This window comes from Pollicipes pollicipes, unplaced genomic scaffold (assembly GCF_011947565.3).
Source record: "Pollicipes pollicipes isolate AB1234 unplaced genomic scaffold, Ppol_2.1 Scaffold_4881;HRSCAF=5763_pilon_pilon_pilon, whole genome shotgun sequence".
Taxonomy (NCBI): domain Eukaryota; kingdom Metazoa; phylum Arthropoda; class Thecostraca; order Pollicipedomorpha; family Pollicipedidae; genus Pollicipes; species Pollicipes pollicipes.
The window spans coordinates 19,595,043-19,612,057 of NW_023596576.1; the positions used below are offsets into that span (position 1 = coordinate 19,595,043).

The 17,015-nt window shown below is 51.1% G+C and overlaps 1 protein-coding gene across 1 annotated transcript in view; it reads left to right on the forward strand.

The window, feature by feature from the left end:
- LOC119100091 (band 4.1-like protein 4A) overlaps positions 1-16,308 on the forward strand; it is a 30,092-nt gene extending 13,784 nt beyond the window's left edge. Inside the window, exons 4-13 of the mRNA XM_037223204.1 lie at positions 914-956; positions 5,088-5,166; positions 7,055-7,152; positions 8,210-8,330; positions 8,737-8,824; positions 12,185-12,273; positions 12,980-13,043; positions 14,308-14,465; positions 15,726-15,850; positions 16,250-16,308. Coding sequence (XP_037079099.1) covers positions 914-956; positions 5,088-5,166; positions 7,055-7,152; positions 8,210-8,330; positions 8,737-8,824; positions 12,185-12,273; positions 12,980-13,043; positions 14,308-14,465; positions 15,726-15,850; positions 16,250-16,308 — 924 coding nt within the window. The remainder of the gene's footprint in view (positions 1-913; positions 957-5,087; positions 5,167-7,054; positions 7,153-8,209; positions 8,331-8,736; positions 8,825-12,184; positions 12,274-12,979; positions 13,044-14,307; positions 14,466-15,725; positions 15,851-16,249) is intronic.
- Positions 16,309-17,015: the final 707 nt, after the last annotated feature.

A 17,015-nucleotide genomic window follows, 5' to 3' on the forward strand; every position in this document is an offset into this window, starting at 1 on the left:
ATGGTTTCTGCACGTGCCAAACATTTTGTCGCACATGCACAGGGTAAGTTATGACAGCGGACGGATTGGTTGTGACAACTCTTCAAAACCTAAAAAGTGAAGAGCACGTAATTTTTGTCTCAACAGCAAATGGTGAGAGTAGGTTCTCACTAGATAGGTGTGCAATAACCTAGATATTTTATTCCAAGCCATTAACAAAGTTCAAAAGAGGCGCAGGGGCAGTGTCGGTCGCCTCTCGGTCAAGCACGGCTCCAAATCACCCTTCAGACTAAGACCAATGCAAATGCGCAGGAACAGTTTCTGTCGCCTCTCGGTCAAGCACGGCTCCAAATCACCGTTTAGACTAAGGACCAATGCAGATGCCGCCGGACAAACTAATAACATTTGTGGTCCTAGGAGGAAGATCTCTCAATCGATAGCTTAATTTTATCATGTTTAATGCTGTTACGATATGCCCCAGGTCAAATGAACCAAATTGCCGCGGCCAGACGGTGCATATTTAACCTTGCCGCCATACTAAAAAAGTGCGCAAATTCAGGGCAAAGAACATATCGACGTCTACTAGTTCAACAAAATTTGACAAATAACGGGAGCAAATCTCACGAGACGTCAAGAAATACACCACACGTTTTATAAATTGTGGATTCTTGAATAAATACAGCTCAAATCAACCTGCTTCGGTACCACCGCGCTCGCCCGTGGCTCCCACGTACACATGTATTAGAGGTACATATTCGCCTTGCAGGTTTCCATTAAGAAAGCTGTACTACTAGAGTGTGTATACGGGAGGCTTTTAGGCATTCTGCAATTTGTCCCGTGCTGCTTTTAACCTTGGTTTCCTCTATGTCGGCTCTATGCGGATATACCCTCCTGCATATTGCAGTGGACTGACAGTGTGTTTCCTTTGTTTCAGTACTGGCTGGACCCACAAAAGAAAATTGTTCAACAGCTGAAAGGTAAAGCAATGAAATACGGAGTTCTGCTGGGACTGACCACATTTTCACTACTCTCAGGCTTGACCTTTGATCCTTAGATGAATGCAAAGTGATCAGAACCGTGCCGATACTATGGCTAGAAGTTTTAGCATTAGAACCGTTCAAGAGATTGCTTTCTAGCTGGTCCCGCCAGAACTCTATTGTATTGCAGATGCAAAACTGCTTGTAATAGCCTGCCGTAGCCCTTTCTACGTCATAAGCGCATATTGTGTTAGATTAGATTATGTTCGGTTGGGTTTCGCAAGGTGGAAAGTTGATAGGTTTGTGGGGTCGTCGATTGGGCTGGGTTGTATTGTTAGGCTAGTTAGATTAACCTATTAATTGCATTTATACATGCTATATTTTATTAGTCTAACTTGTAGGAGAAGCTGCTGGCTTGATTAGAGATACAAATTAAGACTGAAAGGACTTTGCGGAAAGATCAATGTGTCCCAGACAGCCATATGTTAATGGCATTAAGGTATTTCTCGTGTGATTTGGAAGTTAGAACTGCATGGATACCAATTCAAGGAAGCTTGCACAGGCGTGACAACCAACCCGGAACTTCGAAATAAGCATTGACTCATTGCACGGCTAATAATGATTCATGGTTGTTCTGAACTCCTTCCTAGCCGCTGCCGTATTTGGCTGCTGAACGGCGGCACATGACTGGAGCTTTCCCTATCATATCTGACCGAAGCGCGTGTAAGGGGTCCAGCAGATCATGCCCGGTTTTTACCGCGGCCCAGGGCGTTACGCCTCAGGCTGAGTTGCATCACGTGAAAGTCCGCACGGTTTCACCAGCTCACCAATACTGCAAGGGCAACTTTTGCCGCTGTCCGGCCGCGCGATCGATCGATAAACACCGGCACCTGCCGGATAAGAGCGCCCCGACACGCCAATCATGGCGCGTCTTGCAAGCTCGGTCCGGACTGATACCGGCGCGGAGCGTCCAGAGCGGACGCTGAGTGTGACAGGGGAGTCATCAGATCACGCCGAGTGTGATGGGGAGTCATCAGATCACGCCGAGTATGATGGGGAGTCATCAGATCACGCTGAGTGGGACAGGGGAGCCATCAGATCACGCCGAGTGTGACAGGGGAGTCATCAGATCACGCTGAGTGTGACGGGGGAGTCATCAGATTACGCTGAGTGTGATGGGGAGTCATCAGATGACGCTGAGTATGACAGAGGAGTCATCAGATCACGCTGAGTGTGACAGGGGAGTCATCAGATCACGCCGAGTGTGACAGGGGAGCCATCAGATCACGCTGAGTGTGACAGGGAGTCATCAGATCACGTGTAGTGTGGCAGGGGAGTCATCATATCACCAAACTGAATCACATGATATTACTATGCCGTTTTACTTATCGTACCACAGTTCAAAAGTGAAAAAACCTCAGCTTGGCGCAGTTTGGATTTCTATGGTTATGCAGATATCAGCACAATGTGCCGCTCACACTACTTCAACACATCATCATATTGCAGGGCAAAAGTATAAAGTGGATGGAAACGAACAAGTGAACATGTCCCTTGAATGTCTCGTCACTCAGGGCCAGGGAGCCACAGAGCGGCAGATACAGTCCTCGTGCATGGAGACCACGAGACAGATTCCGAGTGCCGTGGGCCTGCCACCACGTGATGCTTTCCGAGCGCCATGCACTCTTTTACCATGTGAGACACCGAGCGCCATGCGCCTGTCGCCATGTGAGGCACACTGAGCCCCAGACGCGTGTTGCGATGTGAGGCACACCGAGCGCCATACGCCTATCACAATGTGAGGCACACCGAGCGCCATGCGCCTGTCACTATATCAGGCACACCGAGCGCCATGCGCCTGTCACAATGTGAGGCACACCGGGTGCCATGCCGACTAAAACCTTGTGAGACTCATCAAGTGTCATGCGCCTGTCACCATGTGAGACATACACGGAACGCCATGCATCTATCTATGTCAGACACATGGGAGAGCCATACACCTGCCACCATGTGAGATACGCCGAGCGCCATGCACCTGCCATTATGTGATGCACACGAAGCGCCCATGGGCCTGCCGCCATGTAAGGCACAAATTGAGTGTCAAATGTCTGTTACCATGCACTGATCTGGTTGGATCTCACATGGCGACACATGGCGACCGCGTCCGGTTAGCAACTTAACAGGGTATCGTGTAACCAGGCGGTTTTGCAGGAAAACCAATCAAAGCTGCGGGTACAGATATTGACCCGCGTCCCCGCCTAATGACATCAACCAAGGCTTCCAACACGAAGACCCAAGTGCGGCTATCGAATAATCGTTCACCAACTGAACCACAGGGCTCATGGTCGGATACGTGGGCTGCTTTCTAGCCGCTTGCGCTCGACAGATTGTGACTGGTTTCAGCAATGGTTTTCAAGGTACAATCGGTTGCATCACCGGACTGGACAACCCACCAAGCCGGGTCTGTAATTCCATACCTTCCTGCGTAACTGCTTCCGCAAAACTTTGATGAATTGCTCATCTTCATGGGGCTGGAGGCGCGCGGGTAATCAAAAACCTCATCAATGAAAAGCGCTGGTCGGCCAGCGACCGGGAAACAGTCGTGGGGGTTCGGAAGCAAGGTGAGTGGGTGTTAGGTTTACGCAATCCTCTACCAGCAAGGACACAAGCTGAGCCAATCTTATCTGAAACATGGGATTGTTCAACTTGAGCAACCCGATCCCGCCCGGTCATCACGTCTTTTTTGGTAAGAGCTACCATATTTTTGGCCACTGATGGCAGCACCGTAAAGTTTTAGCAACAAGAAGTGCAATGTTTTAAAAGCTATGCTGAATAAGCTATCGAACATTGGGATGCGGGTTGCTTCCTCGGGGGCGGGTGTTCCTGCCACGTTACAATGTGATGACGTTCTCACCCCTCCCCCGTCCCCCATCGATTGACAAGGAAAGGCTAAATCTTAAAATCGTAAAAACACTAAAGAACATGGTTTTAAGCCGGGTCCACACCTGATTGGTCCCTTGTCGCACGTCATGCAAGGAAGGCTTTGCGTCACCGGCTGGAGGACTGCGTGTCGTCCAGCTGCAAGTGGTTCTGTCTCCCGTTTATCAGCATCCGTTCGGAATCCAGTTTCGCGACTCATCCAGCTTGGGGTGCGGTGTTAGAGTGCTCTGAGCCGCAGTCATCACCTGAAGGCAGGTGGCATAATTTGCAGTTCGTTCTGAGCCGCGAAAACGGTACAATATCACATGTAAGCAGTAGGATTTTAGTCCGGCAACGGCCTCCGCGGAGGCTCGACAAGCGAAATTAGAGCTGCAGTGGATGGCTTTCTGGTCCTCATTGTGCGATAATTGTGTTTGACGGTGTGCGTTGGGCCCCGAAAATGGTCTGATATCACATGTAAATAGCAGGGTCTTGCCCTGCAACGACCGCCACTCAGGCTAGAGATGGGAAATTAGGGCTTCATTACAAGGACCTACAGTCCTTAGTGTGCTGCAGGTGTTGCAGGTGAATATGTTGTAATAAAAGCCGCCGGTGTACCTCACATGATTAGCGTTTTTAGCAACCAAGACCGGTTTCATTAACAGACCATCTGGAAAGCTGAATTATAAATGCTTCATCCCAAAGATAACTCAGGGTACCGTGAAGCGCTTGGCCTTGGCCTTCGTATTCCGCTATGGATGAACGTAAACCTGTGGTTCCGGCTGCCGGTGTGTGGCAGGGCGTCGGATAACGGGGCTCGACTTGGCAGTCGAAGATGTGCCTTCATGGCTTTGGAGAGCTTTGCTCGGTGGCCCACCCGTCATTTTTACATCGGACAACAGATGCAACTGAATACAAATGTTTTATCTATCCAAGGTGCACTTCTACTCGATAATTCTGAGTGCTAGAGTGCTGGAATGACATAAGGCAATAAATATACGTCACACTCATACGCTCCTCCGCAGACCAGATGCCGTCCTTTTCAGAGAAAGCTGATGTTCCCTAAGAAATGTGCTCAGTGTTCACCATACGGGCTGACTGACGGCCATTTTACAGTACAACATCTAGTTTCTGTAACTGTGGATGGGGAGTCTTCAGATCCGGTACGGCGCGTCTCTGCGCACTGTTCTGACCTGTCCCCATATCCTTTTTCAGGGACGGATCCATTCACATTATACTTTTGCGTCAAGTTTTACGCAGCGGATCCATGCCGACTCCTGGAGGAGATCACCAGGTCAGTCAAAGACCTTGCACGTCCGTGCGTGAGTGTTTTGTTGCATGCTATGTGCATGATTTGTAACTAAGCTGCTGGTAGCGGACTCACATTTCGTCCCTGATCACCTCCAAATGATATCGACGAGTTTGACTGACGTATCACCAAATCCCCTTTACACGAGACAAAAAAGGCTACATAGCTAAGACAGCTAACCAACATTGTGTCGGTCAATCTACAATAGTGGTCATGCAATCTTCGCATCTCATTAAACGCACTCCATTTTATTAATCCTCTAAAGGGGAAGCAAGATAAATACCGTTCCCCAAGCGCCATTTGTGAGACGCAAGCAAGAACGATTAAGGGTATATTCGCAGCTCACCAAGAATGTTCTATTGCACGTGACGTGACGTAGAATCTTTGCTGGCGCGTTTGTAGCGTGGTTCGTTTTTTGTCTATATCTTCGTAACTGCCGTGACAATGACTGCACATGCTGAGGCTTGCGATTTTCGTCTGCAGGTACCTTGAGTGCTCCTGGGAAAGGAACTGGCAAATGCTGCTCATTGTAACGTATAAAACAGCTTTCCATCGTTCGTGGTCGGTCCTGGTCATGCAAATTGACCTTCATTTTTGAATCTGTTGCGCCATTTCTGTCCACGCCAATGGAGTCGAGGAAAAAAAATGATGCGTGTCCTGCAAACATTCTACTTAACGCCATGTAAAATTGTTGTCGTCCGGGCCGCTGCGAACTCCAAACGGCGCAGAATCTATGGGGTATGACGTCATACCAGACGTCGACAGCGTATAATCTGGGTCTCCTGGGTTGCTACAAATACAACATAAAAGGCAGCACAGCCAAATTCGGACAGCTGATAATGTTTTACAGGGCAAGTTTGGCATACTTTTTTTTTGCTTCGTTCAGTTAAGCTCTGGCTTCCCCTTTGGACGTTGGGGATATCATTTTACGGCGAGTCTCTGTGTCCTATTGTTGCCATGAAATGAATGGTGACCTAAACTATGCACGGTGAACGGACACCTTATACTCTGCAGGCGTGCAGGACACTTTTTATTGATCACTTCCATTTTTAAGGGCACATGAAATAGATAGTATGGCATTACCTTGTTTGGCCTTAGATCAGCTACATGACCTTTTTGGTCTGATACTGATTCAGGACCTGATTTTGTGTTCGCTGAGCTGGAAAAGCTTTGTTCCAGGCTCTGGATCCCAGCCTTAATTTTTCGGTTCTATGTTCGTGGTAGTCTACGCAAGTTGTTCAGTGCATTAACGAGGCGCATTGTTCACATAGATAAGACAGCAGTATTGGCCTTATTTCTCGGAGAGAAGCCAAGAGAAAGGAAATATAATTGGGTTGATGGTTCGGCAACATGCCTTTATCGAAACAGTAGCAGAAGTTGTTTTGCTATTGCTTCGATACAGGCATGTTGTCGAAATATCAACCCGATTATATCTCCATTCTCCTGGTTTTCCTCCGATGAATAAGGCCAATGCTACTGTTTTATTCACAGCATTTAATCTGACCTGGAGGGTACTGGCGGACTGCATGGGCCCAAATCTGACACCGTTGGATGTCTTAGAGACCAATACAGCCCTGGGTTTTGTTGCGTAGCTCAGTTTGGGATCAATTGGCAAGGGAGCGCGAGCCACCACCACCTCGCCAACGACACCAATCAAAACACCCTTCTTCCCAACGTTGATTAATCTTGCGGTGAAAGCCATGGTTGAGGGCATTACGTTAGCCATGTGTTGCCACGTAATGTCGCAACTAATCCTGATATGTGTATTTTGGGACGGATTTCTTCGTTCAGGCTGAAATCATTCAGGCTCCACTGCATTCCTTATGACCATCAACGTAGTGTGGATGCTCCTAATCCGTTATTTTTTCAACAGGTACCAGTTCTTCCTGCAAATAAAGCAAGATATCCTGGAGGGCCGGCTGCCGGTAACCCCGGAGCTGTCTGCAGAGCTTGGGGCTCTCGTCATTCAGTGTAAGACCTGGCGAGGCGGTGTGGGTGCAGTCAAGACCACCGAGAACCCGTTTCCTGGGAGAGATGAGTTCCCCCAGGGGCGTTTCTTTATACTGCTTCCTGGCGTGGGTTGAAACCTTCATGGGTTTCGCTTATGCTGTGACATTCTTTGCTGATTCTAGAATTGAAACCTGCTGGTGTGATATGTTTTTTATCGTTTTGGTCACGGACCACATTAGGCATCGGGGTGATGGTGCCAGATCTAAACGTCGGCAGAAAACGGTTTAGCATAGCTTTATATGCTGCAATGTCCGCCGCGGTAGCTCAGCTGGTTAGAGCGCCTGCCTTACTTCGAAGCCGCCCACCCGTGGCGGGGTGAATGCGGGTTGCCAAAGGCGCTCATTATTTTGCCCAGACAGGTATGGCCTACGGCTGGTGGCAGCGGTCGCGCTAAATGTCAGGTGACGTCAGAGGGCTTGACGGACCGTGCCGAGCATTGCGGCACGCTAAACTTTTGGCTGCCACGTTCTGCCGTTGACTTGGAATTGCACGATCGAATGGTGATAGTCAGGACTCACACAACAAGCACTGCTTAGCGTGGGCCCTGATCCCAGAAATCTATCCATGCACAAGGCTCGGATGGAATCTTTTTTAATTGGAGTCTGCGGAGAACAATACCGCTATAACGGTCGCTTAATCACACGCCTTTTGTAATGATGGCACTGGCAGACCAGTCGCTGCAGTTCCCATAGCATTCGTTATTCAATGAATTCGTCAGATGATCTTCTGTAACCATGCACCTGCACAGGAATTCGGCACATTACTGTGGGTAGCCTGCGAACTAGTAACGCATGCCTGCACGTAGAGCCATTGCGGTATTCAACTTCACCGCGGTTGTCAAATCGACTGACTTCAACATCATGTCAACGAATTGACCAATGCAAGCGCATCACCCACTCCCATCTCTCATCGAAATCACCTACCTTCGTACTTCAGTCGCGATCGCGCGGTGCGTGATGCGACTCAATCGCTTCCGCAACCGCGCTCTTCTGGATTCACTCTCGTGGTCTCCCTGCAGCGGAGCTGGGCGATTATGACCCGAAGCGTCACGTGGACGGCTACGTCGGCGAGTTCCGGCTGCTGCCGACTCTCACGCCCTCGCTGGAGGAGAACATCGAGCAGATCCACAAGTCCCTCGTGTGAGAACCGATCCGCGTTAAACATCCCGCCGCCCCCACATGAGCACGCCAAGGCGATGTCCATTACGCGACACGTTCGCGTCACCGCTGAGAATGGTTTGCACGACACATGACGTCGTCTCGTACACCCGTGTCTTACCTGCCACATGCCAAATGGAGCACTTAACCTGTCACGTGTTTTTTGGCAGCCCGATTTGCAGGCGATTTCCCCGGAACTGGCCGTCTGTCCGCCTGGATTCACTTGCAGCGCTGTGTCACAGAAACAGTGCCTTCCTCACGCGCACCCGAGGTGCTGCCATTACGATCGTCTGTGGCGTCATTGGCGAATTCCCGTAATCAGTGATCAGTGGCGCGTCTGTACAGTTGGCTTACGCCAGCGTTTGACGATCATTTTTGCGGCTGGCAGGGGTCGCGTGCCATCAGTGGTGGAGTTCAACTACCTGGAGAAGGTCCGGTGGTTGGAAATGTACGGTGTGGACCTTCACCCCGTGTTGGTGAGTAACAGCTATGATCTTTTTTTACGCTCTCTTCCATTTGTCCGTATACTTATCCCTCCTTCTGTCTTCCATCTCTCCGCCCCCTTTCCTTTCCCCCCCCCCTCTCTCTCTCTCTCTCTCTCTCTCTCTCTCTCTCTCTCTCTCTCTCTCTCTCTCTCTCTCTCTCTCTCTTTCTCTTCCTGTGTCCATTTCCTCTCGCGCTCTCTGTTCCTATCTGCGCTATTTCCGTACAATTCCGTTTTCCTCCCTCCACTGTTGCTAAACCGGCGTTATATAATGGACCTGGATTAACGCTGACAGTTCGCCTAACGTCAATTGTCATTTGGCAGCGACGTGCGCCAGAAACGAGCCTTTTGCAACGTTACCTTTGTTTATAGCCCTCGTTCGACATACCAGTGGGGACGTAAGCCCAAACAAATGCATGGTTAGCCTTTCACGCCGGGTTTTAGCTCTAAAGCTGCGATGAGCGTGGTGACCTGCTGGGTGTTTTGACAGCCCAGTGACGGCTGCAGTCCCAGAAATATTGATGTCCGTATCGGCCCGAGCCAGCAAACGCGAGTTTTCCGATAATCAGTGGTACAAAGCTTCCCAGCGCTACATTTTTACCCGCCAATTCGACTTGTGTATCTCCAACTTCGCCAGCGATCGGCCTTTTTCCCCGTGCGTGATTTGTTTGTATTTTTATTATTGGTCCGGAACAGGTCGTCTCCACATCTCATAGCTGGTACTGAACTTGCCACACCCAGCTTACATTCCTGTGGCATCGGCTGCCCAGAAAGAAACCCAGAAAGCTGCATGATTTCATTCACATGCTTTGCTGCTGCTGCTGACAATACGGTCTTCAACCCTCGCACGGTTGCTGCTATGCGCCGATTTTAAACCGAGGGAGAGGGGGAGGCCGTTGCGCTTATAGTTTGTGGCGCACAAAAATCAAGAGACGATTGAAACATCAGATAGCTTTTGCAGCTCTATACCTGTACAATGCAATCGGGCGCTTGCAAGCAGCCCGCCAGTGCCCTGTTTAAGTGGACTGGGCCACCAACAAAATATGTGTTTGTGTTAAAGGGATTGGGCCCACAGACACATTGTCTTTGAGCTGCATACTAAGGACGTCGCAGTACGCTCTTTTGATTTATTAGACATCTTTCTTGTTGCTATGAGTTTCATATTTATGCTGCAAAAGTTACAGAACTTTTTGGGCCAACACAGACCCAATACAATGACAGACAATTGCTGCAAATTGTTTTCGTGGTATCACAGCGTTTTGGTGCCTTTCGTTATGTCCGAAGAGATCACACAACAATGCTATTATTTCAGATGCTAGAGGTTTGCTCGCTTCGAAAAATGTGTTTCGGTATCGGAATGCTGTACTCGCTCTAGGAGAAATCAGAATGGAAACCCGTTTAGTAGTTCCACTCGCTAATATGCGTGGATTGTAACATGTACTTATACTTCATACATTTGCCTTTACCAGGTGCTCGCTCTTTTGCGCTGCGATGATTAGGGTTTGGCTGCAACAAGGAACCTTGATGAAGAGTAGTGGTTCCCTTGATTACGGTATCATTTTTTTCTGGCACTTAACACGCACCCGGGTGGCCGACTGGATGCCCTTCGCTCGGGTGGGGGTTAATTTGACCCCCCTGAGGTCTCGGGAACTAAGAAAGCTAGAAACACCAAATTTACAGTGTGTTGACCTGTACGTGAACTCACTTAGGTCAAAGTTTGAGGTTCCTAGGTTATAACTTTTGGGTCAAATAAGGTCAAACAATGCAGAATTGCAGACTGGCCACCAAGGTGCCCCAAGAACATAGGTAACTGTTTCTAAGCAAAAGCTCACATGCTCATTTAAGGTCAATGGCTTCGCTTGACCTTTCAAATGTCATCTTGACCAAAATCATGCAGGACCGCTCTGAGGTTTGCATTTGAATAAGCGACAAAGATTACGCTAGGCAGTATGTTTCTAAAAACAAAAATGTTGACCTGGGTTATTTTAGGTCAATTACCTATTCTCACCTCTGAGAAGTCAATGGAACATGTATAATGCTGTTCCTACTATCAATAAATTCGAAATGAGCACCAGAAACTATCCCATACATCAAGCCTAAAGAAATTAAACAGGTTAGGTTTCACCGTGGGTGACCTTCATACCTAACCTTAGGTCGATGTAATTTGCTTATTCAATATTTGTGTTGCCTAAGAAAGCATCTCAGAGACGTATGGCTTCGTCTAACACTCCGTTGTTGCATCATATTGAACAAATCACTAGAAATTGACTTCGCTGAAGCCATGGCCTGACTTTGACCTGCCATAAGTCAGCGACCTTATAAGGTACATCTAAATGTTCTCGAGACGCCGGCTCCCGGTCCCGCCAGGGCGCCTGAAGGAGCCCGTCACCAGTCTGGGGTAGACCAGTCTCGAGACGCCGGCTCCCGGTCCCGCCAGGGCGCCTGAAGGAGCCCGTCACCAGTCTGGGGTAGACCAGTCCCGAGACACCGGCTCCCGGTCCCACCAGGGCTCCCGCAGGGCCCGTCACCAGTCTGGGGTAGACCAGTCTCGAGACGCCGGCTCCCGGTCCCGCCAGGGCGCCTGCAGGGGCCCGTCACCAGTCTGGGGTAGACCAGTCCCGAGACACCGGCTCCCTGTCCCACCAGGGCTCCCGTAGGGCCCGTCACCAGTCTGGGGTAGACCAATCTCGAGACGCCGGCTCCCGGTCCCGCCAGGGCGCCTGCAGGAGCCCGTCACCAGTCTGGGGTAGACCAGTCTCGAGACGCCGGCTCCCGGTCCCGCCAGGGCGCCTGCAGGGGCCCGTCACCAGTCTGGGTAGACCAGTCTCGAGACGCCGGCTCCCGGTCCCGCCAGGGCGCCTGCAGGGGCCCGTCACCAGTCTGGGGTAGACCAGTCTCGAAACACCGGCTCCCTGTCCCACCAGGGCCCCCGCAGGGCCTGTCACCAGGACGAGCACAACATTCTGAGGACTGAGGCTTGATATCGGGTTTGAGGCAGGCTGCTGCATTATCACCGCCTGCTTGTCTTTCTCCTTAATTCCACAGCTCAGAAATAGCCCGGACGGGATCAAGAAGCTCTAACCAAACCCAGACCAATCAAACCAAAACTTTCCGCTTTTGTTTACTACGAACCCAGCGCTACATATTTAGGCGGTCGGTGGCGTAAAACTGATAATGTAATGTGCATGTTTCGGGGGGAAAAATGCGGAGAGCAACTTACCAATTCTGTGAAGCGTCCAGTATCGGTGTAACTCGCAGTAAACAAACGCGTTATTGTATGGAGGTAACCGGTACTGCACTTACAAGTCATCACGTGTCCGATACATGTAACTGCATAGATCTGCCCTTTCAGGGTGAGGACCACACGGAGTACTTCATCGGCCTCACTCCAGCCGGAGTTATCGTTCTCAGAGGGAAGGTCAAGGTCAGCAACTACTTTTGGTAAGTAAAGCCTGTGTTGGATTTCTTTCTGTGCTTTCAGATGGACACTCGTTATTGTTCTCGCATTTTTGGTATAGAACTTCGCAGACTGGGTAAACCTTTAGGCGCCCATATGAAATGGGTGACGGTTTGGAATAGGCGCATATTTGGGGAGAATTATAGGTACGGCTGCAGGAACGGGTTGGGGAGAAACAGTCGAATATGTCGAAAAATATATCTTCTGCACAATATAATTGCTTACGCTTTTTATCTAGCATTTACTCCATTCATATGGCTTTCGTAATTACCACCGCAATTTGTAAGTTTGCGTTTAAACACTTCTGAAACTTTTGCATAATCTATAACTAAAATGCTGGAAAATGCAAACGGGCAGGTGATCGGTGGGTACAGGTGATGAAAAGTGAAAAACGGGTGGGTACAGGCACAGCCATGTGGGGGCGTTCATTAGGTAAGGAGCATTTGACCCGGTAAGGCTCTAGCTGGTAAGCTCAGCTGGCGGACGGCGCTGGATAGATTTTGAGGAGTCCGTATCCGATACAGTAAATACTTGTCTTTGGGCTCCGGATTCGGGATCCACGCACCAGTGCCAAATGTTCACATCCTTCTGAGCCGTGAGTTACCGATGTCGATGGCTAATCCACACTTGTTTCGAGCCAGCATGTTCGGTAGCACCCTTCAATAACGATTCATTTGTGTGTGTTGGCAGGCCTCGCATCTCCAAAGTGCACTTCAAGGGCAAATACTTCATGCTGCGTGTACGAGATAAAAATGTAAGTCAATGAATGGCAGACAGAGCAGTAGAACTGGCTACCTGACTGAGAAGCAAGGCGGATCACGTGGTCACCATCTTGTCCGCATTTTGGACTCAGTCTCCACCTTTGCCTCCTTTAGTTGCGGGTGGTGTGTCTGTCAGCTGCTGTGCTGTCACTGTCATGTCATGTTGGCGTTGCCTGTGCTTCGGAGGTGCCCCGCAACGTCAGAACCCTGTCAGGCGGCGTGACAGGCGGCGCTACTGCTACGCCATCACAGCGTAGCGAACCAAGTTTTCAGCCTTCGACATGACAGCTGAATTGATACGCTGCATTGGTGCGCTGTAGTTTGTCATGCTTGTCAGGACGCTTCACAGGACATTAACGCGACGGTGGCTGGCAGGCAGCACTGACATACTTTGGACTTGCAACGACAGAAGATACTTCTCAAGTTGGAAAGCATTTCTATTAATGAATTATCTCCAGCCCTGAGCAAATAGTCTAACTGATGTACTAACTCTTGAGCTGCTAAGTGTTGAGCGTCAGCTACCGTTGACTTCAACGTGAATATGTGTCCCCGAGTTGTTTTCTTCCTTTGGTCATTGCATTTGATGCACGTTCAAGTATTAGCGTCATATAAATATTTCTGCCTTTTCTAGGATTATTTGCCTCCTCCTGCTTCAAAAAAGCGATAAAGATATAGATACGCAAGCAAGATCGGTTAGACCTCGGCCGCCGCAAATAGACGAAATGATATCGACCTACACATCAGTAATTTTGTTCGCCCAATTATTAATTTGAACGAGACTTCAAAGACAAAATGATAGAGCCTCGCACGATGCATTACGAAGCTTGTTAATGCAGAATCAGTGGTGTACTAAATTATGCATACATATATATAATATATATATATATATATATATATATATATATATATATATAATATATATATATATATATATATTTATTTATTTATAGAACTATGCATTTACACATCTTTAGATACATGCATGTTTATAGATATGCGTATATGCATCTTCATATATAAATATATATATATATATATATATATATATATATATATATATATATATATATAACTATTTCTTCATCAACGGAACTTTCTTTAATAAAACAATTGAGACCTTCCAACAGCATTTGATCGCTCTCTCCTGCTATAACGCGAGCATTCCAGCGCAACAGCTCACGGCATGCAAGCATTCAGTCCGCTGCCATGCCTACCATATCAGCACGGCGCCGCCCGCTCATCTCTTTCACTCGGCAGAACGAAGAGAACACGTACGGGTTCGAGACGCCATCCAAAGACGCTTGCAAGCACCTGTGGAAGTGCTGCGTGGAGCACCACAGCTTCTTCCGGCTGGTGCAGGTGAACCAGCCGTCCGGCGGCCGGCCGCTCTCCATCAGCTCCAGGTTCCGCTACAGGTGAGCCCGGGCGGCGGGCGTGCGGCCTGGCCGCGCTCACGACCGGTCTGCGCGGCCGAGACTTTTCTCCGCCGGCGTGTATTGTTCGATGACTCCGGCCGGCCCAGGACGCTGACGTTAACGAACGCCGTCTGTCATTGACAGGAGACGTGTGACCTTGTTATTGCGCGGCGCGCTCGTCCGGGTAATTCCGGCCGAATGTTCCAAAAGCAATACTTTCTATCGACGCAGACACTGATGACTAATGCCGGCGCAGTGTGCAAATTTAACCGCTCTTGTTCCTCCCTACAACGCAATGCATCCTGCAGCCAAGCCGCACCCTCCCTTCCCCCCCCCCCCCTTCTCCACCAGCTCCTCACTCGATCCTGCCTGCACCGTGCGTGCGCGCCGTCAGAGGTGGCCGCGGGCGGGGGTGGCCGGCCGGGCGGCCCGCCCGCGGCCACGGGCTCCATATGACGTCATCCGGCTGTCGTGCGAGCGGGCGCGCGCCGCCCGGCCAGCCGTGGGCCCGTTGGAGCCTCGCCGGCGAGGGCCGCCGGTCGCCGCCAGCGCCGCCGCGCCGTCGTAAAGGCGCTGCAACCGCACCTGAAGCGAATGGCTGACGCGGCCCATCCGCGGAGGCCGGCTCGCCTCGCTCAATCCGGTTTCGGCAGACGCCTTTTATGATTGCAAGGAACGTTAATGTCCTGGAACAATTTGTGTGCAAACCAGCGAATATTATGGGTGCAGAAAGATTCCCACGCGATCGGAGGCCGGCGCGGCCATTCACTTCAGCGGCGTGACCCGGGTGCCGCCGGCGGCTGCAGCTCCGAGCACAGCGGCCGGCTGCAGGCAGCGGCCGCAGCTCCGGCTGCAGCACCCGACGCTGTCCCGGCAGCTTCAGCTTAGGCAGTAATGCTCGGGAGCTGCAGCTCCGATGGTAATGTCCGGTTGCTGGAAGCTGCCGCGACTCCAGCGCCGCGCCACCAGGCCTGTCGCCCAGGCCCCTGTGCGCAGCGTAAGAAAGCTACGAGCTTTCGACCCAAGAGGACGGAATCAACGTCTGACCATCTTTGCCTGAATGTGTGTTGTTTAGCAGTGCCGCTGATCCCTCCTCGCTAAAGAACCACGAGCGCTATAGGATGAACTCGCAGAGGTGCAGTTGCTCCTGTGATGCCGAGTCCGTGCAGTGTCTGGCTGTAGCTAGCCGTCCTGTACTTGGGCCACATTTGTGACGTTCCGCCGGGTCCGACTGACTCGCTTTGGTACCCTCCTCCGCAGCGGCCGAACGGAGAAAGAGGCGCAGCGGGAGGCCAGCCTGCATCGGAGACCGCCACCCAGCTTCAGTCGCTCGTCCAGCCGGCGCTCCAGCGCCTCCAGTCGCGCCGGCGACTCTGCCCACCACGGTCAGTCCCACAGCCTCCCGTCTGTGGGTCCCCACCCAACCACAGACACCCGCCCCGCTCCAACACTGGCCCCCGCCCCGCTTCGCCATGGGTTCCCTCCCCGCTCCGCCCCACATCATCCCGGTCCTCGCTCCCCACGGTCACGGACTCCCACCCCACCACAGACCCTCGCCCTGTCCCGCCATGCGCTCCCGCCCAGTTCCACCCCACACCACCACAGGCCCCGCTCTCCCCGGCCACGGACTCCAATCTCACATAAGACCCTCGCCCTGTTCCACCACTGGCCCCCGCCCCGCTCCACCGTAGGCTCCCGCCCCGCTCCGCCCCGCATCACCACAGCCCCCGTTCCCCGGCCACAAATCCTCGCCCGCCCTGCACCACTCCAGGCTTCCGCCCCAGGCCCCCGCTCCGCCCGCACCGGGTCCCGCCGCGCGGGCGAGAATAGTGTCCTCGTGTGAACGACCGCGCGCCGCCGCCTGCGGCCGTGCGTCGCCTGTATGGCACGTCCGCCGGTGAAACGCTGCTAATTTGTGTTAGGCCGCGCGAGGCGGCGGCGGCGGGACAGCTCGTCAGCTGGCGGCAGATGCTGGCAGACAGCTGTCCTGAGCGAAGCTCTCCCCGCCGGCTGTCGGACAGTCTGTCGTTTCCGCGGCTGGCCAGTAACGCGCACTACAAAGCTGCTGAGAAATGCGAGGTGCTCGCTTCGGCTTGGGGAGATTTTCCCATTTGAAGCCCCATTGAAGAGACCGAAGGCTTCGCGTGCGGCAAATCAATCGTCAAAAGTCCATTTACGTCTGATAGCAATCCTTTGATGTGACTCTGCTACGGCTATTTGCAAATCCATACCCTTTCTTACGAGTGACGATTCATCCCAGATTATGGATACAAACCAGTTTTTAGGTTGACAAAGATGGCGAGCGTTACAGAGGAATGGATTCGCATAAATCCGATAAAACGTTTCATCGCTTTTACCGTTCGACAACACCGTTGCTGTATGTGAAGAAATATTGCAATGCTTGAAAGCCGCTGCGGCGCTTCTGAAAGAAGACTGATTTGCAGTTTAGCTGCTCTCTTTTCAGTGAGCGTAAATATCGTCAAAAATGACGGCGATTGTGTACAAAAGCAGCAAGACGATTAAACAACGGTTGCATCAATTTTGTAACTT